The sequence below is a fragment of the Chelmon rostratus genome, chromosome 13 (assembly GCF_017976325.1).
Source record: "Chelmon rostratus isolate fCheRos1 chromosome 13, fCheRos1.pri, whole genome shotgun sequence".
Taxonomy (NCBI): domain Eukaryota; kingdom Metazoa; phylum Chordata; class Actinopteri; order Chaetodontiformes; family Chaetodontidae; genus Chelmon; species Chelmon rostratus.
In genome coordinates this window covers 5382429-5408513 of record NC_055670.1, presented here as the reverse complement: position 1 = coordinate 5408513, position 26085 = coordinate 5382429, and the positions used below count along the sequence as shown (strand labels likewise).

At 43.5% G+C, this 26085-nt stretch overlaps 1 protein-coding gene across 1 annotated transcript in view; it reads right to left on the bottom strand.

Moving 5' to 3' along the window:
- Window positions 1–26085, bottom strand: part of adcy5 (adenylate cyclase 5) — a 78510-nt gene that overhangs the window by 15787 nt on the left and 36638 nt on the right. Inside the window, exons 2-8 of the mRNA XM_041950283.1 lie at window positions 22909–23058; window positions 20636–20757; window positions 9932–10043; window positions 6067–6194; window positions 4777–4935; window positions 4490–4631; window positions 2108–2245 (exon numbers count right to left, since the gene is read on the bottom strand). Coding sequence (XP_041806217.1) covers window positions 2108–2245; window positions 4490–4631; window positions 4777–4935; window positions 6067–6194; window positions 9932–10043; window positions 20636–20757; window positions 22909–23058 — 951 coding nt within the window. The remainder of the gene's footprint in view (window positions 1–2107; window positions 2246–4489; window positions 4632–4776; window positions 4936–6066; window positions 6195–9931; window positions 10044–20635; window positions 20758–22908; window positions 23059–26085) is intronic.

The window sequence follows — 26085 nt, the reverse complement described above, 5'->3', positions numbered from 1 at the left end:
TCAAATGTCTGGTTTTCTCTGAGTCCAAAACCCAAACATGTTCAGTTTACTATCATGTGTGACACAGAAAACATCTAATTCTCACTACTGACAAGATGAACCCATCACATATTTGGCAATTTTGCTTAAAAAGCAATAATCCAATTATCAAAATAGCTGCTGTGTAAACACTGAAATAGCAGCATTCCTCTTGTTTTCATTTTTTCCTCTCGTCTTCTCAACAGATGAAGAAAAGTACAGAAAAGTTCACGTGTGAACGTCTCCTAAGTCATTCACAGTCCACCGCTTAGCTCCATCCATAGCACCCTCCTCCTGTCAGTCCCTCCCAGTAATACAGGAAGTTCTCTCTCACAGCCTCCAGGCGTCTTTGACTCCTCACTCTCCACCTGTCTGTCTCTTCACCTGTCCGTCTTTATCTCTGGCACGCTGATATTAGGCGAGGGAAGAAAAAAAACAGCACAGCCGCTGACATGATGTCAGGAGCAGTAATTGAATGTGCTCATGCAGGACGACAGGTGATAAGCCTGCTCCTGCAGCTTTTTAATGCTGAGCAGTCATAGCTGCAGTGTTTCTGCTTTCACTGTAAATAAGAACATTTGTAAATGACTTCAGCATCACTTTGTTCAGATTTGGTGTTTGGAGTCTCAGTTGGTGGCTCTCGTCTTTTTTCTGTCTAGTTACATTGACTGCTGCTAACCATCTATTTGTTGTTGCATTGTATCTACACAGAACTGCCCACACAGCATATAAAACTGAGAAATACACAAAGGAACAATCATACAAAAATAACTGATGTGGAAATCCATTCAAAGGGATTGCTTAACTGAGCACACCCAGCAGAATATGCACCTGACCTTCAGAATAAAAGCAGCGAATAACAAGGAGGTAAAAAATCATGCAGTATTTAAGTGTCATACAGAGACATACTCCTCACATACAATAAATGCATTGACTCTCAAATGGGACTTGCACAGTTTGAAGCTGATTGTGAGGTTATATTAGCTTTACACAGAATGCATCTCAGAGCATTTATAATATTACATTACGCTCATTTGGAGGACGCATTCGAACAAAACGGCTAAGAGAGAAGTGCGTTCAAGCTCCCTGTGAACCAGAGCTAATGTTCCACCTGGATGACTGACACTGACAGAATCATTGAAGGAGCACTGGTGTGGGACAGTCCTGAATCCTGACCTTTAGTCCCAAGGCTGAGTCTGTTGGCACTAACTCTAACCAGTTCCCATACTGTATTTCCAAATCTTATCCACACTCCTGGATTGGATTTAACATGTAGTCACTAAGCCAAGCTGAGATAGATAGCTAGAGAAAACTGGAGTTCCCCGTTAATCTGCGCTTTCATTTAGTTAGTATGAAGGTCAAACAACAAATTAAACGACTTTTAAACACAGCTGACAGTCTGTTACAGGGAAAGACCGAGTGAAAGACCGAGTGTGCGTTCAACAGTAATCCAACAGGAAAGCTGTGCATGTGGCTGGGCTTTCTCACATTCTTCCCAATAATAGATTGAGTGAGAGAGGTGGGTGGACTGATGATATGAGAATAAACAAGAAACCGTCAGGTGTGGGTGCATCCATTCAGCGAGTGACTCACTCACTCACAGCACGTCGACACAAGTGAATCCTGATACGGTCGCATCACTCTGCTGCTGCTACATTTCAAGCTTCGCCTAAATAATCCAGCTCAGCCCGGGAGAGGTCAACGTTTAGGGGATGCAGGTCTTTTTTCTACCGCCTGCTGCGACTGGCAGCAGCGGACCCACAATTTGTTCTGGTGCTCGCTCGATGGCGTACGCCCACGTGTCTCCCTGAGTGCTCCTGAGAGCTTCTCTGAGCCCAGGTGAGGCGTGAGAGGCGGAGTGCGCCATGAAGGGTCATCACCACCGCTTATCAGGGCCGCAGATCAAAGGATTATGGGTATTAACAATGTGTTGGCTTCATCACCAAATGAGAGGCGAAATGAGATACTGGTGGGAGCGTCACCTGGCCGTGGCACTCCAACAACGCCGACAGACATAATAGCAGCTCTACAAAGCAGAGGGTCAGGACACTTTGACAATAACAATAAGAGCTTTATAAATTGTCCTCACCATCCTCTTCATCTCCTTGGACACCTGGTTGCCGCCCAGATGGTTGTAGAAGGGACGGTCGGTCCAGTGGCCGCTGTTGTGGGTGACAGAATTGGTCCTCTGTCGGTTCATTTTGGCTATCATGGCCTTCTCCTCTTTCTGTAAGAAATAAAAAAAGAAACAGAGGAGTGGGTATCAAAATAGACTCATCACATACTGAGGAACTCAAAAACTAAACAAAAGATAAACTTTATTTATAGTCACAAAATCTCCCTTGTTTAGTTCAGCAACAGCTGGTCCAGCTCACAGTCTTGCCTCTACTGGACTATGATGATATTATTATTATATGCATCAACCTCCAGTGGCGGAAAGTGCATTTACTTCACTGAATAGTCGGAACAATGTGAGACAAAAAAAAAAAGAAAATGCAGAAAAGAAAATTTGGCTGTTCTTTATGATGTTTATGTACTCACGGATTGAAAGGCATCATATGTGTGATTCTCACATTTGAAAAAAGTCAATAGCAATGGGTCTTTGCTCAGGATGACCCCCTGACCTCACTGTAAACAGCTCTAATTGGGACTTTTAGCTGTGCACAGCAGGATCGACGGCTCTGGAAAGGCAAGTTGCTGTTGAATATTATAAAGGTCTTCTTCAAATGCTGTGAGCATACGTGACATTTTCTTCACCTCCATTCATATTTGGATGGAAGCTAAAATATCAGAGATGGATATTTTTAAATCAAAGGAAATCTGCATGACAGTATAATTAATTTAGGGAGTCACGTTGTCCCTGGTCTCCAGTCTTGATGTAAAGCTCTTCTGTTTGCATGCGAACAGCTGATCTACAGTTTTCAGGCTGTGTTGCGTCATGGGAAAAGCATAATTTGAAGGTGCATATCAAACTCAGATGGATCCTCAGTCTGTTGATCACATTGTCGTCATAACGGCGTTCACACATGACAGCAAAACCTGTTCCTGATGACCTGTCTCAAGAATAAAGCTGTTTTCTTCTTGCATAACAAGATGGGCACAGTCAGGAGCAAAGCAGCAGCAAACAAACACTGACTGTCGTGGCAGTGAATAGAAGCATCCACCAACTTTAATGCCGCATGTATTTTTATGCTCAGGAAAAACAATCATCCCTGCTCTGGGTGTTGTGTTAAAAGATGCTTCCGCTGATACCATCTGTAGCCATTCCATTTCTTACAGATCTGATACTAAACTGGCTCCGGGATGCAGTTCGCAAAACTGAACATATAAAAAGTAACCAAAATAATTAGACTGTACAATCATCCTTCTGTCTCGCAGCATGAGCGGCTAAATGAGAGGAAGATATCACTTCACATGACATGCTATCTATAGTCACAGCTTGTGATCCCGCTGGAGGACAAAGACAGCTGATTAAAGCAGTCCAGTCATAAACAAACTGGAGCTCACGCAGCGAAGCGGAGACGGACTCATTCCTCTCCGAAACACAGTTCACATGGGAGCGAAACCCACTTTCTAAACACTGATATGTACCATATGGACTGGCTGTGTGGATTTGAAAAGATAGCACTTTGATTTTTGTACTGAGGATGTATCAAAAATGTGATTTTAGCTTCAGAATAACTCAACACCCACACGCGGATGGTCTCACTGGACTTTTGCAGTTACACTGTGTTGTTTCAAGGCTTAACACACACACACCATCAGCCCTGAGCTTCCCGTTAAAACACTGCAGAGTTAATGGTGTCAAATGCACATTCATAGCATGGCTGAGGCTAATTGTTGTTTGCGCACACGTTTTTGAATGGTTTTATAGCAGCCATGATGAGGACAAAGAAAGAGAAATGAGAAATTTAGGGGAAATGCAAAAGCTTGTGTTTATGCGGTGTTATATGCTGTTAATATTTAAATACCAATACATCTCAGAATCTTTCTAAGGGTACATTTAAGTTTTCAGGGCTTCTTTTAGCTCACTGCTGGTCTGACGGTTAGTTTCAAAGCACATTTCCTGTCTGGTTCAGTCTCCCTGTTCAGATCGACCACACTTGGAGGAGAAAAAAAAAGCAAAAACAGCAGCTAAAGAGTCAGATATTTTTCTCAGGAGTTGATGGAGCCTAAAAAAGATTAAAAAAAAAAAAGATAGATGACAGAAATGTGCCTCTGATGGGCTCAAAATGCTCTCTGTGTTTACTTAATGTGCAATGTTTGCTAATACAGTCATCATAACGACTTTATAAGGTGATAATATGTCAGCTCCTTGTGGCGTTCTAGAGCTCTTCTGCCCCCTAGTGGCTAAAAATCAGAGAATGCAGCTTTAACCAAAAGAAATTAAAACAATAAGACCTAACCATGGCAAATCTTTCCATGTGTGCACTTTGGCCTTTGCAGTTTCAGACAGTAATGTGGACCCTACCCTTTTCTGACTGCAGCCCACAATGAGGTAGGTTTCTATGTTGTGCTTCTTCAGGTAGGCGTTTCTGTCTCCCCCTGCTCCCGCCTCCACATCGTAGTCCCCATTCAGATAATTCAGAGTGGCCTTAGTGATATGGATGCGCCTGAAACGGGAAAACACAAAAACAGCCACGGAAATGTTCACTGATCAGACACATTCAAAAATATAACACTACTGGCAGCACAGTTCCCAGCAAAGAGGACTGGTTTGTAATCAGTTTGAAGGTGACTATAATTGCAGAGGCTTACCCAGCTTGGCCCCCTGCCTCCATCTGATTGGCCAGTGTGACGTCATTGGACCAGACGTCAAACTGCCACTTCCTGAGTCCCAGCACCCCACAGTGCACCCTGCCGCTGTGGATGCCCACTCGCATGTTCACGTTCACGCCAGTCACCTCCCGCACCAGCCTGCAAGACACATGGAGAAGTATGAATGATTAAGATAAGATAAGATGAGATGAGACAGACTTTATTAATCCACAGCTGGGGAAATTTGGGTATTACAGGCAGCAGGTAATGGCAGTTGGAAAAAAAGCAACAGAAATAGAGAAATACAAAATACAGAATACAAAATAAAAGCTGATTATATATATATATGTATATTTTCATACAAAGGGGCCAAAAATAATAACCTGCAAACAATAATCTCCAAAACTGTTTTCTAAATTTGCCAAAATCTTTGGTGATCCATGCTGACTGCGGAGGTATTCCACAGATCACTGGTAAATCAGAGTGTTCAGCACTGTGAGCTCTTTCTAACTTGATTGTTTTTGTTAATTATGCTTCCTCCTCTATGCAGATAACGATATCCCTCCTCTGTGAGTGAGTCAGTCTTGAACGTACACTTTATCTGCAAATCAAACAGGTTCAACATGGTGGCTGCTGGTTGAATGACCTCCTGCACGTGTTCTGTTGGCATCACAATTGACGTTTACTCTGCCTATTATTAATCTGATGCAGGGATCGGGTCCCATGCAGAGCCTTATTATTCCGAACAGCATCAGTGAGGACAGAAAATGAACAGATGGATGGATGAATTAATAGCGGGGATAATGCTAACAGACTGAGGGAGGCAGATCAGCTGCGACCACTTAGAAACTCTGGGCTCTGTTGGAAAAACAAACACTGAGGAACAGGCAGGCCCTTCAGGGAGCAAGCAACAGACATTTCACATCCTTCACAACAACAATTAAAGTGTCGGCCTCCAGCCTCGAACTGTGACCTCAACCCCCGACAGGAGCAACGACGTCAACTGTCACTTTGGCTTCGTGGTCGTTTACAGGAGCTACATGAGACATGAAAGTTTTAGATGTTTAACAGAAAAGCAGCACTGGATAACAAGTGATGTCATTTATTCCCACAGCTAATAAATAATTCCCATGCAACAGCATCTGGAAATCATCCATTCATCCATCAAGTGGTTTTCCCACCGACCGTCCTGCTGCTGCAAATACTCTGCTGGACACAAGGGCTTCCCGTGTTTAGCCATTTTTGCACGTTAACCAGTGATAGCCCAGAGGCGGGGGGGGGTCAACTTACGAGATGGCCTCGATCATGTCCAACCCCATCTCCACACAGCAGTGGGCGTGGTCGGCCCTGGCCTCCGGCAGCCCAGACACACAGTAGTAGCAGTCCCCCAGGATCTTGATCCGCAGACAGTGGTTCTCCTGTCAAGAAAGAGCAACTTATTCAAAATGTACACTGACTCACGATCGAGCTGTTTCACATGGCGTTGGTTCATGCATCCTTCAGTGGCTGTCGCACATGGTGTGGTAGGAGTGTCAGTATATGTTTGCCTGTGTGTGAACTGAGGACTATCGTATGTGGACACAGTAGTATGTGCTACAGTTGATTCCTTTCATTAATTAATGAATTTTGCAACAATGGTATCAGTTTGAATCCCATGAAAAAAATGTCGGCCTTTTTTTGTTTAGAAGGGCGAAACAGTTTATCTGCATGACACAGGTTTACTCCCAGCTCCAAAGATGAACAGGTGGATTTAGAGACTTTACTGGGGATAGATCCCCACTCTCTTCCGGTTTTCTTCCTGCACCATGTCTGACATTGTAATCAAAAAAGTAATCAAAGAGGCATTCACGAGGACAGCTGCGGATTCTCATAACTACAGCAACCATGGAAGCATTCGGCTGACAGTCACCACTAGTTTAGTTTTTTACTGGGAAAACCTGTAGAAGTCCAACATACTTAAGTCTCTCCTGTCATGAAGTCCGGTGAAAACATTGCGGCTCTACAAACAGTTTTCTCTCACTGCTTCTCTGATGTCCGCCCTCTCTCTCGACTCAGCAAATGAAGGGTTTGTTTCCAGTTGGTGGTGACTGTTGGGACAGTGTGAGGATGAACCAAGGCAGTTTTGGTGAGTTTTATTTGGTTTCCTTTGAGTTTGAACGAAGTGTGTTTTATGATGATAAAATGACTGTTTCTGTAAATGGAGTCTGGTGGCTTTGGCAGCTCTTTCAGGATCTTACTCTTTTCCTTCATGTTGTCAGACACAGAATAACAGTCTCAGCCTGTCAGTGGCAAAAACAAACACTTTTAGCAGACGTGCACTGACGGTGTGCAAAAATTTGGCAGGATCACATTGCTTTGGCTGCAAAGCTCTCGCTCAATACTGGACCAATATTAAACATAGTTGTCCCCATTAGTCACTTAGACCCAGAAACTTGGGAAAATAGCGTCTATAAACACAGATAACATTTGACCAGAATTAATCCCATTTGTCCACGACACTGAAATCATCCAGGACACGACTGACTGGGAGACACAGTCCAGCGCGCTTCTCAGCGCACAATTAACCAGTTAGATACCAGTTAAGGAGTTTGGCAAAGAGTCATTTGTCACTCTATTAAAGTACATTTATAATTAGAGTACATGCTATTTCATGATGAACTGACCTCAGTTCTGTCTGTTTAAAATCACGACTTCACAGGATAGAAATGACCTATTCCAGGTAAGACATAGTTTAAAATCACTGGAAAACATTCAGTCAAAACCTCACTAAAGCTTTTGTATTAAGCACACAGTATAAATTACAACTTAAAGCTCGTCTAATCATAATTTGCATATTAACGATGCTTCACATGACTCCATGGTCACTCATAGTGATGAACCCACACAGTCACCTTTGAGCGCATTGTTTTTATTTAAAGCACATTTACAGAACGTTCCAATCTCACTGCTCTCCATAACCTCACTTCCAGCCACAGTGGGTGGCTGCTTTTTTTTTTTTATTAGAGAAAAAGCTCTGACACTGAGCCACAGCAGCCACAGCGGAAGCAGCTAAAGAGCCAGATATTCCTCTGAGGACTCAGTGGACAGAAGAAGAAGATGCATTTGCGGCTTTGAAACACTATTACATGGACAGCAGAATCTCTACAATAGTTTCATCTTAGCATAGATTTTACACACCCATTGGCAGTCTGTTGGATAACCATAATGTGGTGTGTGTGTGTGTGTGTGTGTGATCTGTAGGGCTTGGGAGAACACTGTGTCTCATGATAGCCACCTGAGTATCTCTGCAGCACATGGCTCTGGGAAAACACAAAAAGAGCCACTGTGTAAAGAGCACAGGCGGAGAACGTGTGTGTGTGTGTGTGTGTGTGTGTGTGTGTGTGTGTGTATGCGCGTGCATGAGTGTGCGTGTCCACACACAGACACGAGGTACATCTGGCATGGACATAAAAGTGTCAGGAGCAATGTTGCTGCTTTATAACGCCACTCTGCCCGTTTCACTCATAAATATTGATTAGCGCATCATTTCACCTTTCAGAAACAAAGGGCATACATTGAGCATTAGCTGGGTAAACAATGAAGCTTCTGGATTAGAAAGAGAAAATATCAATATTCATGAAGGTGCTGTTTACGAAGCTGTGCTATAAACACGCGTCTGGCTGCAGGATATTGATGGCAGATATGAAGGAGTTATTTTGGAGCTAAACGCTGGACTGTGCACATGTCTGTATTTGTGTTAGCACTGGATGGCATGGATTCAACACTGAACACATCCCCAAATACTAAAATGAGTGATGCTAAGAGTTTTATCTCTATTTTATTTTTAAACAAAAGGTAGCCACTTGGAAATAAGGACCAAATAAAGTTAAGGCCCACGTTGAAGACAGCATCCCTCTCCCTCCATTTTGATCTTCTGTCCACTATCTCCCATAAAGCTTTTCAGAAATTCAGGGTTTAGCATGAATCTCTTAAGTCGCTGGTTCCCAATCTGTTTGGCTTGTGACCCTTAAAAATTAGCCGTGTGTCCTTGCAATGCTGTTTGTTTACAGGCTGTGACCAGATCACCCAAAGCTTATTCCTCCTCAGATTGGTTTATTTAATATGTTTTAGGGGCCTGAAGTGAGTAAAATTATCCAATAATTCATGAGAAGAGATGTAAAAAAGTAAAAATACGACATTTTCCATACACACAAAGAAAGCTTTTTTCTGCTTTACTAGCTTTGTAACCATTCCATGACCTGTCCGATTTATCTAGCGACCCTTTGAGCGGATCCCGCCCCCAGGCTGGGAACCACTGGTCTAAGTGAAATAGAGCCAAATGACATATGTACGAGTGTGCCTGAAATGACCCATGCCACCGTTCACCAGGTATTTCACAACCTGGAAACTGTGCAGCCGGCTACAGTCAGGTCAAGCATTGGTATTCACGCCGGCTGATCGCGCCCGCTGCTTTGCCCTGAGAGCCCCTTTCTTCTTTAATGGAACAGTCTGTTCCCCTCCTGCGGTGGCAGTTCCATTGAATTTCATGTGTTCTCTATGATTAGTCTGATCACTGTCTCAGGACCTCCTCTGTCAAATTGTGTTTAAATGATTATGCTGATTACACTCCTGAAAGACAAGAACTATGTCATGGATTATTCAGCACTATATTACCAGTGTCAATAATGCATCAAATATTCAGTAGAGATGGTATAAATATTGCAATATGTACAAGATTTTGTGCATATTCACAACGCTGTCAGGCTTCTGGGTTTATTTGAGCATCAAACTCCAAAGAGGTGCGCTTTGAACATCACGCACCAAAAGATGAAGCTTTCACCATTACACCATGACCAATAACTTTAGTAATAAATTTGAGTTATTCACCCCACACATAGTCACAAGAGGGAGGACAGATCTCAGGAACAGCAGAAATGTGATGTCCTAAAATCTGATGTCACACATAAGGAGAACTGTGGATGCTTTCAAAAGCACCAACCAATGTATAAGACAAGCTCTCGTCTGTTACATTTTCTGACCACTGACATTAGTAAATCATTTTCTGGCTTGCATTCTTAATAAAGTTAAAGTATTTTAGAAGAGAAGGACAAAAGGGAAGATGTGAGCGCAGATTGTAGCCTTTCCACACAGTGTACGTGTGTGTTTGCGTCCTTACCGCGGCCAGCTTGTCAAAGCGGGCGAAGAGTTCATTCAGAGTCATCACCAACTCCTGCGCGGTGCACTGGGACGCCAAGCTGGTGAAACCCTCGATGTCTGCAAATAAGATGCTGTAGAAAGAGAGACGAGAGAAGCAGAGGTCAGTGTCCAGCTCCCTCCTGCCACCTGCCAGCAATGAGGAAGGAGCAGCCCATGGGAGCTTCAACTAAGAGTACATAAACATACAACATTAAAGAATTCATGCGTATTCTGTGAGCGAGCCACGTGCGCCCAGAGAAGCATCACTCTAACCTTACTCCACCCATTTGCTTGCTGGTCAGCCACCACAACATGAACCCTGCGAACACAATCAATTCTGTTTGTCTGAATGTTAAGCCAAAGCCAGAGGGCTACTGGCAGCCACGTCCCTGCACCACCCGTGGCCAGACCAGCGTTCTTCAGAGTCCTCCTGAAGAACCAAAACTGAAACTTATGACTCCATCCGAAACAAAGCAACGTTCCTTCACTGCGACCGACACCGTGACAAGAGTTTGTTCTGCATGTCTGACCTCTGCAGGTTAGTCCTGAGACAGAGACGGCCACAGGGACGAGGCTCTGAGTTCAACCTGCTGGCCAGCTGGGTTTGCACGTCCTCCCAGAGCCTGCTTGGGTTTCCTCCAGGTGCTCAGGTTTCTTCTGACCAAAGGCTGGGCAGGTTAAGTGATGAATCAAAACTGCCCGACAGTGTAAATGTCTGTCTACGCCTCTGAAAGACTCCATCTTTCCGAGGTCTGCCCCTCCTCTTGACTAACGTGTAATTTACGTGTTCTACTTGAACACGTAAATTACACAAATTACCATACGCTTGATGTCAAAACTCTTAAAAAAGAAACCAGGATGGCCTTTCAGCTTGTTACACCGGGTACGAGTTCAAATTCAGGAAACTGTGAGGCAGGAACTGAGGGAGGCAGGGGAGCCTGATTAAATGACTCTGGTCAAAATGTACCACTGAAGGCAATGATGGGGGTGAAAGGTGTGAGACTGTGGCCCAAGCAGCTTTGTACAGTCGTGACTAAATGTAATACAATGCCTGGAATCTGTACTGGACGTAGCATTTTGTGCTAATGAGGTCTTGTCCTGGCAAAATGGCGTGTGAGTGTGACGGAGACGGCGAGAGAGTGAGGCCGAGCACACTTGTGAAAAGTTACCTCCCCTTCCCTGAGAACAAGGTAAAGTGATCCAGCAAAGGTCTCTATGTGACTGACTTTCATTACCCATAACACCGGCACAGCGGCGGGACGATGATCTCATCGGGCTGATTCATTTCTCTCAGACAGCGACAAGGACAAAGGGACCGGGCCGGCAGTTGGAGACAGCAACGGGCTCATTCACTGTCGGACGCAGATAAATGCACCTCGCACTCAACATTTCTTTCAATAAGCATATTTATTCTCTAGTCGCTGATTTCTTCCTGCGGTGGAACATGTGACGAACATCATAAGTCAAGCTCAGAAGACAAGGCCGGCCTTGTGTCCTAATACTGCTTAACACAGTGTCCCTTGCAGCTACTTTGACAATGACTCACCTGAGCTTGACTCAGTGTCTTGTGGGATCTTCATTGATCACACAAACTAAAAATAACCATCTCCCATTTTAGTCTCTTTTACTCTACTGGCTATTAATTCTGGATGTTAACGTTCCACGGCAGGCTGGACGAGAGCGCGGGGCATCAATGTGGACTGAATGATGTGAATGAGAAAAGAATGGTGGACAACCCTGCTCACATACTGTGTGTTTCGTGATTTGGGTTGGACCCACCTTTCCAAATAAGGAAGGTCTTAATGCCACAGTGTGGTACAGGTATTTATAGACTTGGTATTTATAGCATTTTCAGGCCAATTAGCTATAAAAGTGAGCAGCTCATATTGTTTGAATGGAGCACTGTGTTAATTCAGGCAAACAGGCCACCAGCTGATCTGCATCAGCTGACTTTTTCAATCACATTTGCACAAGTTAACAAGGCAGTCATCATAATCTGACAATACTGCCTCACTCTGCTCATTATTCATGCCACTGCCGCTCTTCTGCATGCTGCTCAGCCCAACCGGCTCCTCCGCTGTCAGGTTATTTCGCATCGCGCTTGTAAATGTTACTTGAATTACCGTGCTGAGTTAGCTCAGCGCTAATGCTCATCTGCAGTCACAGTTAACACACGAGAACACTGAAGACGCTCGGTGCTGACACGTTTTAAAGCGAACAACAAGCAAAATACCCTGTGATAAGAAGAACCACATCAGGAGGGTTTAAAAAACATACCCAAGCGCCTGCGTGATCATTTGCACAGTTGTTGTGAATAGTGTAATTTAGCATTATTAGCATTATTCACGTCTACGCCATGATAACATTGTGGGACAGTATATAAGCGAAACAACACGGGGCCTAACACTGACGCTTGTGCCACATCTATCAGGCTCATCATATTCCTGGACACTGGATTTAACATACAGCATCCTCTTAAAATGAAGACATTTAAGACAGTAATGCAGTACATTTTATCATATCATACACTGTATAACAGTCATTATATTGTATTTTCTATTTTCTCTCTTCGTAATGCAGTTCGCTGTACTACTGTTTCATATTCTATCATATTTCAATATTATCATTATTTTTACCATATTTTCTTGTGGTTACTTGTAAAGTGATCTGTCCATGTTGCATATGATTCATGTGTATGTCACAAGCCTCGTCCCATTTGAGGCGAACACGTTCACAGCCGGATTATAAAATCTCAGGTTAAGGGAGCCAACCGATATCCAGCCACGTAGTAACAACTAGCCAGGCAGCATTGTCACTGTTTGATTTTCACAACAGGTCTTACTATGAAGAAGTGGCTTTCTGAGTCAGACCCCCAGGAAGGACAAGAGGGAGCTATTAATAAACAAAAGGCTTCAGACCAAACAAGCTCACATGAATCTCACAGGATAGGTGCCTGCTACTCAGCCGAGAGCTCGGTGTGTTCGTACAGCACGTATGCACATACACGTGTGTCAGCTTGTACTGCGATTATGAAACGCTCATTTAGTCTGTGTGTTCCAGGTTTTTTCAGGGCTAACAGACTTTTTCTCCTGGCTGCCCACATGTCAGGAGCACTAACATGGTCTTCAGGACGCCTAAATGTCCTCAGTTTGTGTCTCAGGCTGAAAAGGATTAAGAGCCCCCACTCTGGGGTACACATTTCTGGGAATAATTGATTGTTTTCTGTGAACTGCTGCATGGGAGGTTGAGTGAAACCAGACACTTTACCAGTGTGTTTGAGCTCAGAGACAAGTCTGTCTCGCTGGGCGGAAGCAGTGATGATTAAAGAGGAAGGACAGAGGGAGACAGAAGGATGAAGGTGGGAGGATGCCATGCTCTGTGCAGGCCCTGTAACGACTGCTCTAATTCATCCTTAAAAACGCTTTGGATGCACCTGTATTACCACAGTTTTACTTGTGTCAGAATATCATTTTCAGGCCTTTTTTATATATCAACCAGCTCGTCCAGACAAGACCCTGAGACACATGCTTTATGAGCCCAAAAACAAGCAAGCAAGATGAAAAGGCTATTTGGGATATATGTCTGGTGCGGATTAATGGGGCAACATCTTGGAACATGGTATCGAACTCTCTTAGCTCATCCATGTGTGAACATCATGAAACTGGGCTTCAAAACGGCGCCCATTCATTCCAATCAAAGCTGCTGTTTATGGATTATAAAATCAGAGGCTTCTTGTAAGGAAAGATATTAAAGAGTTGAGATCTGACTTGAGTCGAGCAGAAGATTTCATTAAGAAACACGCATGATAAGAAGAAAATCCAACATACACGTGAAACTTTCTCACTAAAGTGGCAGATTTCAAGATTCAGGAACCACTAAATTCATTTAGATTATGCTCTCTGTGTTACGGTGAAGCTCTTTATAGTCGGATACATAGAGCACAGACTTCCTGATGGCTCCATCCGTCCCCACACTCCCCGCTGACACAGTGAAGCAGAGACCGAGGCCGCTTCCAGCAGCCTGATGTAACATCAGCGGCGACGGCGAGTGGCGAGCTACAAAAGCAGGAGAGGGAGGGAGAGACCTGGGGTCTTTAAGCCCCATTTAATCGTTACCTTGGTGATGAGTTACTTGTTAGTACGCAACATTAAACCCTGGGGATTTTTGCTTTTGTAAGTGACCCTGACTGCAGAGGCAATCCTGACCTGAGAGGCACTGAAGTCTCACAGGGGAAAGACGTTGGACATTTTATTTCACATCAGCTGCAGTGTGAGGGTTAACTTGCTTTCAGGTTGTTTGATGCCGTCCTTCTCTGAACCCCACAAGGACTTAAGGCAGTCGTTTTTTAAAACTGATAACAACACAAAGACATGAAAGAATTTAAAATGTGAAAATATGAATGTTTTGGAGATAAATCTAGGATTCTTTGTATGCTTTCAGATCAGTTCGTCTTGTGGCGTGGGGACAAACAGAGCCGTTAGTGATCAATTCAAGGGTGGCTGAGGACAAGGAGCTGAGGAACGCAGACACACTCGCGTTGAGGGGGAAGGATGACTGCACGGAAACCAGTGACTATTAAATATGTGGCTCAATGCTCACGTTGGCTTAACCCACAGAATCAGAGACATGTGCAGGCTTCACAGGCTGCATGTTAAACTCTGTCTATGTTCCTGTTTAGCCTCATGTAGGCTGAGGCACTGGCATTTATGGAGCCATTATTGGGACACTACCACGATACTTCTGTAATACGTGTAACATAACAAGTGTGAATGGCTCTTCCCTTCGATGCCAGGACAGACATGAAGGCCATGGCGGCTCCTGGCGTTATGGGGTTTAATATACAATGTTAGGATGGGATGTGATTAATGTACTGTAGGCTGGATTTCTACTGGTTTAAAGTTTTTTAGGGTGAGAACTTTAGTGTGATTCAAACTGATGATTTAACATCAACTTACTTTACAATCCTCTGACACTGATCAACTTATGCTCGAGAAAAGAGATTTTTATTTTCAACGGGGATTTCCTGTTCACCTTTTACCACCCACTGGTCCACCCGCAGGATGCTGATGCCCTATGATGAACTTTCACAGACTAACAGTTATATAAAGAGCTCCATGTAAGATGGAACACAGGTTTCAATGTCATCCTGTTGGGGTTTATTTCTCCAAAAGCCTCTAAAACATCACTGAAGATTTCAAAGACTGTCAGCTTTAAAATACGCCAGTGGAAAAAAAGAGGCAATGCATTGCATATCCATGCAAATATCTTAAAGTGACTGTACAACACTGATACAATATCAATGCTTGGTAAACACATTGATCCCTACAATAGATGAATTGACACAAACAAATCAGTTGGAAAGAAGGAATCAATGAATCACTTCTGAGCAAGAGGTGAAGAAAGACAGACTGTCAAGGAAAACTGGAAAAGCAGAAGACAATGCAGAGCGATGCAACAGCGAGGCAGACCCGTCTGCGTGCAGAGCCACCAATAACAGTTCTGGGTCAAATCTCAGCTGAACCAAAGCTGTACCGCGCCGGCCTTGCTTGACCGTGTGATTCCGTCTCGTCTGGCACCGCCACCGCCGCCGGCCAGCTGCCTTTTTAAACCCCACTGCTCTGCCGGTGGCTCGCTAACCCCAGCCAGGAAAAAGTCTCACACAGATCCTTCAGTCCTTTTCATGGGTGTCTGGCTCAGACTTTTTCTCCATCGATTCACCCATGTGTGTTACTCATCCTGACCACAAGTGTCTTCATTTCCCATCATTCTCTTCCTCTCCACCCCTCTGTCTTTCTTTGCTAGCTTTTTTATAGATTGTTGGCCGACCTTGCATCTTGTTATTTGCAAAAAGTGCGTATTTATGCTGCTCTTGCTCTCATCTGCTCAACATCAGGCATCTGGACACCTGTTTAGGATGGATACAAAAAGCTCAATTTCATGTCATCCTGTAAGAAAGCATAGCATTTAATAGACTAAATATTCCTTTACGGTACTTGATCAGAGTGGCAAACTGTGTTTTCTCATCCTGTATAAAGGCAGAGACCATCAACTGATTTGCATGTTGTATGTTTTCTGCCTGTGTGTTGCTGTGTGCTCACCAAGGACACTTTGTCAGGTCAGGCCTGGTTCCCACAGCATCAGCAGAGCAGCCTTCTGTAACACCCACGCGCATAATTAACTGCATCACACACACTAACCTAACCAACCCCCCCCCCATGTGTGTCTGTTGTGCACTGTCAGTTCTTGTCCTTTCTTCAATTAGAACATGCAGAACAAAGGCAAGGTCAGTTCGTCTAATTTATGCAATGTTCTTTCCATGTCTTTCTCTTCGGGGTGCTGCTGGCCTACATAACAGCAACAGCAGCCACAGTTGCGGCGTTCTGAACAGTCCCAAACGCTGACAGGGCGACCCGGCAGCATCAAAACATCTGCCCCAAAGCCCTGTTGCATAAGAGCTTAGTCAGCACACATTTTTGCCTCATTGCTGAAGCCACGGGACACCATTTTTCTCCAGAGGACGAACTCGAGCGGGATGCAACGCTCTCAGGAAAAGGAACCAGCAGGATTGTACCTTTGGGGTACAAAATACTGTCACTGAACAAATGCACTGAGGTATTATTTGTTGAAAGTCAATAACATCGTCAGCAGTCACCAACTAAGCCCTCAACTTAAAACTAAAAGAAATAATAGTGTCACATAACTACCTTAAACAATGATTATACATGTAATCTATAACCCTAGCATATTTCACTGAGAGTTGAATGGACGTGGTACCAGCTATGTAGAAAGGAGACTTATTCGAGTCTTCAGCCTTGCTAACGGCTCTGTGGGCCTGTATCTTTGAGCTAAATGCTAACGTCAGCATGCTAACTTCCCACAACACTGGCTAATGTTAGGTCAGTGTAATGTTCAACAACATGTGTAGATTAGCCCTAAATTTAGGGTACGGCTGAGCTGATGGAGATGACACAACCTGAAGTACTGGAAGTTAAGCCTGATCTGAGAACAGCACCAGAGGAAAGGTAAGAGGATCATCAAAGCTAGCAGGATCCATCGCCTGGGCACCATGGATACAGACAGACAGACAGAGAGACAGACAGAGAGACAGACAGAGAGACAGACAGAGAGACAGACAGACATTGCCATCCCTTACAGCCATTCCACCGGAGCCTTTTTTGAATCACAGCACTTGAGACTTGACTTGGACATGGCCCTAAAAGATGAAAAACAGCTCTGCAGTGCAGAAAGACAACTAGCAGGAGACAGTAGTGCCGCCACATGTTCCTGATTCCTCACCAGCTTCCCTCTGCTTATAGTTTTCAGTGGGGTCAAGGCGGAATTGAAGCTGAATTGAACACAGGCCTCTCCAGCAGTAGACGTGTTTTTCCCCTACACTACAGCGGACTGATGAAAGAATTGCAATATTTATGCATTTGCAGTAATACAAACTGGGTGTCAGCCTTGATGTTCCCAGATAAAATGCTGTTTTAAGTTAGTGCTACTGCAAACCAACATCTCCTACTGCTGCGGCTTCACATTACAGCATGTAACTGGTATGAAGTATGAAAAGCAGTTAGCGAGATTACCACTGCTATCGTTCATCAAAAAACGTGTCTACACCTCCAACTTGTCAGCAAGGTAATGAACTCCTTTCAGTTTCACTGTGTCCTGCTGCAGCACCGTCACTCACAGAATGATGGGAAAAGGCCAATTACTGCCTGACTTGAGCAACTCGCTAGCATCTGAGTGCCCAGGACTCCTGAACTGAGAACAGGGCAGACTAGAAACACACTCTGATGCACATCTACTGCAGCAACAAACTCCAGGCCCCAAGACCCCTTGTCCACCGCTCCACCTCCCTCTGTTTTCCCTCTTACTCTTTAGTTGTAGCAGCGGGAGCTGTCACTTCTCTTCCTGTTGTTACTCTGCCTCTCAGCAGAGTCCCAATTACCAAAAGCCACTGGCCGCTTCCCGACAGGCCGGATCACACCTGGTTAGCTACCCATTAGCCACACACTTATGACCACAGACAGAATTCAGCCAACCTTAGCCGATGTGGCTAATGTGCCGCCTACTCCCCAGTGAGTCACAGAGAAACCTACAGCAAGAAGCTCTACAGCACCAAAACAACTCTTCATCTTCTTTTCCCCCCTTTGTGTCTCTTGGTTTTGTCTGCTTCAGCTGAACATGCAGATTTCTGTCTCTTCTAATTATGTAAATTGTAACATCTTCACAGGCAAGAATGAGTTTCGTGTCACTGAATTTTGTTCAAGCTCGACAGCTGCAGCGAATACATCCACCGTGTGCCAGCATGACCTTCTTGACATTTGCCTCAGAATTGCAGATAACACGACTGTATTGTTATAATGGCCACATGTGGGCGTGCACGCTCATTCATAAGTGCTCATGTGGCTCGGTGCACATTGGTTTCAGCAAGAGTAATTCTGTCACACGTCCGGGAAATTTCCAAATGTGTCGCCCCTGCCCACTCTCAAAAACATCGTGCACTCTTAATTTTATTGAACTCTTAAACTTAGGCATCAAAAAAAGCAAAATTCCTGATAATGATCACATTAATAGTGATGAAAAGACCTTTGTGCGCAAGAGCTCCAAGTACGTGACCTGATGCTCTAACCCCCGAGGATTCAAAGGGACACATCAAAGTGATAACGGGCTTGAATAGCACTTATTATTCATCGAGGATCGGGCCTCCACCTGACTGTGAGAGCCGCGGGCCATAAAACTCGCCCTGCACGGTTTGATAACTGGGCTGCTCTACACACACACAGCACACACAGTTATAACGGAGTGTGTTTCTCAACGTCACCTTGATGCCTTGTTTTATTGCTCCACTAGGTGGCGCCAAATCTCACCACAGTTACTCACCAACTCTGTCCACCATTCAACTACTACCATCCTCAGAACGAGCTGAGACAGACTGACCGTTTTCAGCAGGTTGAAAACATCAGAAATTGACTGAACATAAATTATTGTCAGGACAGGCTCCATTAAGGTATACAGAAACAAAAGTGAATTGATTTTTATTGATTGATTCATAGATTTTTTTTTTGTTGTTGAAGTGTGTAGTGCAGCTGGAGAGCACAGAGAAAAACGGGCCTTGATCAACCATTTCAGATATTGTTCATAAGTGCAACATAGACACAGTGGGAGTTATATTTGACAAATCGTAAGTGTATCTGTTCTGTTCACTCCAACTCCACTGATGGAGGCCAGGAGATGAAAGCTCCTGCAAGTCAACTGAGAGGGTTTTTGCAGATGCTAATAATGACCCTTCAAACTTGTTTACATGATGCTTATTCAGCAGATATGTCGACACTGCTGCTGTTCAAGTTACAACAAATAATGACGGAAGCAGGTTTTTATATTTCAATCCTTTATCTTCCTTCTCTAAAACTATCAGCGGGACTCCTCCTGAGGTGTGAAACAGGGAATACTGACCAGCTGATTGCTCAGTAGCATCCAGTGGTCTAGACAGTGGTGGTTTGGAAAGGCGACCATTAACACGGTTGATCAGCGCTAACCACTTACAAGAGTGTTTATGTGAGCTGCTTCAGTTTTCTGACAGTGTTCAGACCACCATATAAAACATTTTGTATTCTATGACCATAAAACAGCTGTAAATAGCTCTTAAAGACAAAAATCCATTGTTATTGTAACAGCAAAACTTTTAGTTCTAAATAATGAATAGATGTTTTTTAAAGGTAAAAACATGGATTTTGTTTATAATCTTGCTTGTTTTTATGACATCATATTTCCAATGATATTACACTCTATATGGTTGCTGGCACTGTAGAGACGTAAATGGCATAAATACTCTGGGAAAATACCATTCAGTTTATTGTCATGGCAACGCCTGCACTTCCCCCTCCTCTTCTGCTGTCATCTGTGGGTGGGCTGCACCATTCAAGATTTTTCTGGATTAAATCAGGGTTTATTTTACAGCTCTGCTGCACTAACATTTTCCACGTTGTTTCGAGCCTGATTCTAAACATTTCCTTCACGCTGTGCAGACTAACTGCTGCAGCAGAATAAGCCACATGTCTATATCAGCTGTTCCCAAGACCTCTCTCTCCTCCTTCTGAAAGTTTTGAAGGGACAGGCTGGAAAGGTGACAGGCTGAAACAGCAAACGTATGTCATTATAAGCATTGATAATACTTATACAACAAGTACTGATTTGAAGAAAGATTAGGGTTAATCATAGTTTAGCCAAACTTTGTGTTAAACAAAGCCTTCGAAACCTTTCTTTAACACTGGATTGCACCAGAAGGTTTTTATTTTAATTCAGTTAGGGTCCATCTTAGTTTGGCTAAACTTTAGCAGAATACTTAAATCAGGTTCAGATGTAATCCCATCTTTGTTACATACGCTGTCCCTGGATGAGTGTAACATGGTTGAATGTTTAAAGTTGAATATTATCTTGAATCATCTGAAAATATTGGCCAGACTGAATATGGTGCATTCTCAGAGGGCTACGTTTGAATAAAAAATGACACTATTTTGGTTGTGAAAACCCATCAACACAGCAGAAAGTTTGCATTCAATGGTTAGAAAGGTATGGCAGAGACATTCGAACAGCATTTCACTCACTTTCAAGGACATTATGACAGCAGCATCGTTACAGGAAGTCAGAATTCTGACTCTTCTCAGTCAGCTGTTGTTACCTGACGTTGTCGTGCTTCTGGATGTAGATCTTGTGAAACATCATGTCCTCCTGTTTGGCGTTTATGTCAGCTTTCATCTCCATGGCAACGTGGCGGGGAAGCACTGAGAGCAGGAGACGTTCCTGCGAGAAAACATGGCGGCAAAGTAAGTTCAGTGGACGAGTCTGTTAAGAGGCGGAGTGCGTTACTCAATTGTTTAAATCATCAGTACAAAAGATGGAAAAAAAATTAAAGGTGCAGTATGTAATTTCTGCCATTAGAGGTCTCTCAATCAAAACAACAAAACACATAGTTTGATGATGTGGTGACGTAGCATGGGATTGTGGAGGTTGTTGTCTTCACTGTTGATGAAAATGAATAATGGAGCTCCATCACTAGTGAGCAGTAACAATAGCTCGGCAGCTGTTTGCCAACTTCCCTCCTCACTCTCTGATGTATCATCTGGTGTTTCCTGTGTTTCCCCAGAAGTTACAGCAACTAGAGGGGATAAAGGGGGTGCTACACCATTGACAGCTGACCAAATCAAATGCATCGTTACCTTGAATAAAACTATGGATTTCTCTGGGTTTGAACATTGTTGGAAACATCTGCGACGGCACAACAACTCAGCAAAATATATAAGATAGGTCTAATCGTTTTTAGTCATTTAATACACAAACATTACATACTAAGCCTTTAATATAAAAAAAAACAGTAGAAACCTGTGCACATAACAACATAAGTTACAGTTGTGATGCATTTCATCCACATCCAATCACAAAGCTTAAAAGTCTGTCACGAGCTGTGAAGGGTGAGCTGAAGCTAAAGTTCATTCTTTCTAGATAAAGCACGTAGCAGTTTAAACCAGTCTGCAGTTCCAGTGGGAAGAAACTGGAAACTGTGGTGCAGTGTTTTCTTCCCATGTGCAACAGTGAACCATTATGAATTTGGTAAAGCTGGAATTTGCGCCTATGGCTGGCTTCTTCTCCATAGCAATGGCCACTATTTGTCAGGCCAAACTGAAAAAGCATGATTTCTCAGAAACAAAGCTGTAATAATGAAAACTGATGTATATTGTATGTAATATTACTAAATCATTCTGGAGACTGTCTTGTCTTGGTGGAACACTGAGGATATACTGAGGAAAAATTCAAAAAGGTCATTTACAGAAGAGACAATAGTTCCAGAAATCAGCAGCTTCTTCCTCTTCACCACTCTATAGCAGGGAGGTGCTGAGAGGAGTGCATTCATAAAACACACAAAAGTGAAAAGAAGTGAAAATGTTCCATTAGCCCCCACAGCACAGCCCCTACAGCACAGAGTGTGTTCTGAACTAACGAGCCACAAGTTGTCAGGTACATCGTTTTTTTGCCCAATTTGAGATGAATTAAAAACAAGATAACAACCGAAGTGACTCAGCTGTGTGTCAGCCGTGCTGACGGAATCAGATCTGGATTTCAATAGCCTTGTGGGTTCTTTTGCCCTAAACAGGTGAGGAAGAAACCGGTTTATTGTAAAACAGCTCACTCTGTTATTGCATGTTAATGTCAGAGAAGGGCAACAGGACTCTGTGATCAGTGCTTTGCTGATGGGTAAGTGTACATACAGCTGCCACTTTTCCTCAACATCATTTTTTAAACGATGCATTATCAGTGAATCCCATATAAACATACTGTACCTGCAAATATGTGTGCAAATAAACATCGCATGTAATGTGTTGAGTTGCACCGAACACCTGATGTTATGTCTGCTCTCTGGCATATTTTATAGTCTGGCATGTAATTAGGAATGCAGACATTAAGCAATTCCTCACGAAATTGGTACTATTCCTCCTACAAGCAGCCAAGCAGCCATTCTCACCGGAATCTCATGTGTCGTGTTAGCTATTAGCACGTAATAAAAATAAAGTCAAGGAACTGTGAGGATGAGTGTGTCATACAAATATCTATCTAAAAAGGTTTTTTTCCAGCAAGTAGCACCATTTTAAATACTGAAAATATCAGTACATAAACAAACATGACACATTTTTTATACCTCAACTACAGGATCTGATACTGTGTTAAGCATTTAAGCATAACAGCTGCCGTCCTCCACAAAGGAGCCAGCTACTATAAACCCTTTTCAGAGGCATCCTTTAAGCCTGCGGGAGGTGTTTAATATATAATAAGAACCAACTAATGAGTATTAGTTTTCCTCTAAAAGACTATTTGATTCAATCACCAGTGTTGCGGGTGCTTTGTGCACCCTGCCTTCCCTCCGCTTTTACATCTTTGTATATCTGTGCTCGCTCTCACCTGCTGCTGGTTTTCCCTCTGGGAGTGGAGGCGAGCCTGGATGCATTCCCTGGTCTCCTGGAAGGCCTGCCTCTGGGAGCCCTCTGCAGGGTAATGGGTGCACACGCCAACGATGTTGGTGCAGGAGAAGATCAGCACATTGGACACTATCTGTGGAGGAGGGTGAGAGAGAGAGAGTTAGAGGTCAAAGACGGAGCCTCAATGTGAGCCGGAGATCATTCATACAGTTTAAATGCAGTCCACGGACTCTCCCCAGTCCCCTCCCTCTCGCTCTCGACCAACATAAACTACAAGTAAACAATCAATCCATTTCAATTCAGCTGAGAGGTTTTATACCCTGTTGAACATTAACCTTCCCTCTGCAGCTGGACAAGGGACTAGTTCAGGTGCTGCTGCTTACAGATCTAACACTGACGACTATACAGTAAGAACACTGTCTGAACATACAGTATGTGTAGCTCCACATGCTCTCTCCACCAGGTGTTACTCACTTTGAGTGAAAAGGTTAAAGGGTTTCCAGGCAGCTTTTTGGGGCATTTAAGCATCATATTTCTTAACAGTCTCAGTATTTAACTTAAATTACGTATTATCACACCAATCATGCAGCAATGTGAGAAGAAAACACTGTGAACGCATCGTAAATTTGACCCAGTTCTGCATCATCAGCATGTTAATGACTTACAACTTACAGCACTGATTAAGACTGCACTGGTGCAGGTGACATTACTGGTGCATAATGAGCAAGTTTGGTGACTGATGACTGAACACAGAACAATATGTACGCAGATGTTTGTCACTCTGGTGCAAGAATGTGAGCATAGATTTAGGAAAAGGGTTAGGTATTTTTTAATCATAGGAAGAAAAGAGAAACAGGTTAGTGGAGCTACAGACAATTCATCTGCAACTATTTTGTTAATCAACTAATTGCTTAAGCTATTTTTCAGCAAGAATCCTGAACTTTGTCTAATTCTAGATCATAAATTGTGAGGACAGAAGCGTTTGATGTATGTTTTCCAGGCCTGCAGCTGTTTTCCCACTAACTGAGAGTGAAACTCAGAGATTTTGGAGATTTCTGACATATTTGATATGTCAGAAATCTTCAAAATCTCTGAGAGGACTGGGCACTAGCTGATATTGTGAAACAGACTCATCCAAAAGCCAGGAAGTAAAGCTTTTTATTACCCTACATCATGTATTTGTATGTGTATTTTTACAACATTTTTCAAAGCCATGGTTATAAAGAGCAAAAAGTACAAACAAAAAATGTCCTGAACCTGGAGCTTGCTGTGAAAGGCTCAAAACAAGCGTTATCATCTGTTCAAGACCAATAAGCAGAAACACTGTTTTATCGGTATTTAGTGACTAGATTATAAATCCAACTGGGCTGACACAAAAAACATAGCCAGGTGTCTTCAGCAGAACAGCAGGAAGAAGAATAGATGATACTGGAAACTGAGTAAAAGCGGGCTGAGCACTGAGCAACATATCAGGCACTTCACGGTCTGGCTGATGGTTAAACTGCTGAGCAACTGAGCGCATATGTTCCAGAGTGTGACATGAGATCTCCAGAAAATCCAGACATGCATGTAAACAGAGCATTTGCATGCATGTTAAGCAGATTTATCACTGGCTTTCTGCAGTAACATGTTTTCTTACGCTTCATGGAAAGGAGAAGCCTGGTTTCAGTAATCAGGGTCAGTGATTAGAGAAACCTGATATTCCCGGCTAGAAAAGGCAGATTTCTTGGCCAGGTGAATGGAAGCTAGTGGAATAGAAGCTACGTAGGAGAGGTGGTCAGACATCTGTGGGAAACCCTCTGTTGGTGCACACTTGCATGTGTGTGCACACTAAAATTTCAGTTTTTAATTTGCAACAAATCAGCACCCTCAGGTTTGCAGACCCTGTCCAAGTTTCCACCTATCAAACAGCTTGCATGCTGTCATGTGTCCAAGGCACCAGCACTAAAAGACATTGTTTCCATTCAGCGCCAGGCATACAGTGGGCCCTGGGACTGGCAGCCAGCAGCAAGCCAAAGCCAGCAGCCCATTCTTTTCATAGAGCCATTTAATGGGCTGAATCAGCCAGCTGAATCACATTCACACCACGGGCCTCTCTGTTGCCGGAACAAACTGAACAAACACAGCACGTCTTTATCAAGTCAAAAACCCCTCAGCAGGTCTCCATGCAAAAAAACGAGCACACTCAGAGGGAGGAGTGGCCAGCGGAAGGCGAGCCTGGAAGTGAGGCACGACCGAGGAAAATTAAGAAACGGTGTGTGAGACAGAGAGAAGCTGGTGAATTTGGAAAAAGTTACACTTTGCTATTTCTGCCTCTTATCTGACTGAAACACTGCTAAACTGAACTGGACTGACCCACAGCAGACAAATGACTTGTTAGATAAAGACAGTCAACCACGACAAGCCAAAGGTTTATTTCACAGGATATTCTTTTTTTTGGTTGCTCAAATATTTACTTGAGAGCACTATTCTGACTGCATTTCAGTCAGAGAAACTTTAGTCCAGGCACTGACCGTTTATTGCAAACAGCGTAAAAGGCTCTGCTCCTTGAGGGAGCTCTCAAAGAACGAAAGGAGGAAAAACAATGTCGATGATCCCAGCACAGATGCGTGAACCCCGCAAAAGAACATGACTATTATAACTCACCGTTAACACGTCGAGCAGCTCAAAAAGAGATTTGTCATATTCAGTCGGGCCAGCCTTGTATGTGGTTGAAAAGCCAAACACACTGCATGTAAATTAGAACGGAGAGAGGTAGCAAATTGCCTCATGAAGGAGTAATCCATCTGAGTCATTCCAGAGTCGCATCACTGAGACAATCCTCTCAGCACGCAGAGGAAGTTTTACAGGCCAAAGGATTTCTCCACATAATGTCGCAGTCGAGTAAACGTCCTAAATTAAGAGGCAGAAGTGTTACCGAGTCTTAACTGTTAATGTCTTGACTGATGCTGTTGCATGATTGAACACAGTTTTAATGTCAGTGAGAGTGAAGGTTTTTTTGTCCTTAAAGGTTGTTGAAAAATTAGGACTTTTTTTGCATTCAGAATGTATTTTTGGTAAAACTCTGCCAAAGAACGACAGAAAAATCATTATGTTTCCTGTCCGTGAGGGTTTATTAGCGTTTGAGGCATATGATCATTGAATTGAGAATTGCTGCCTG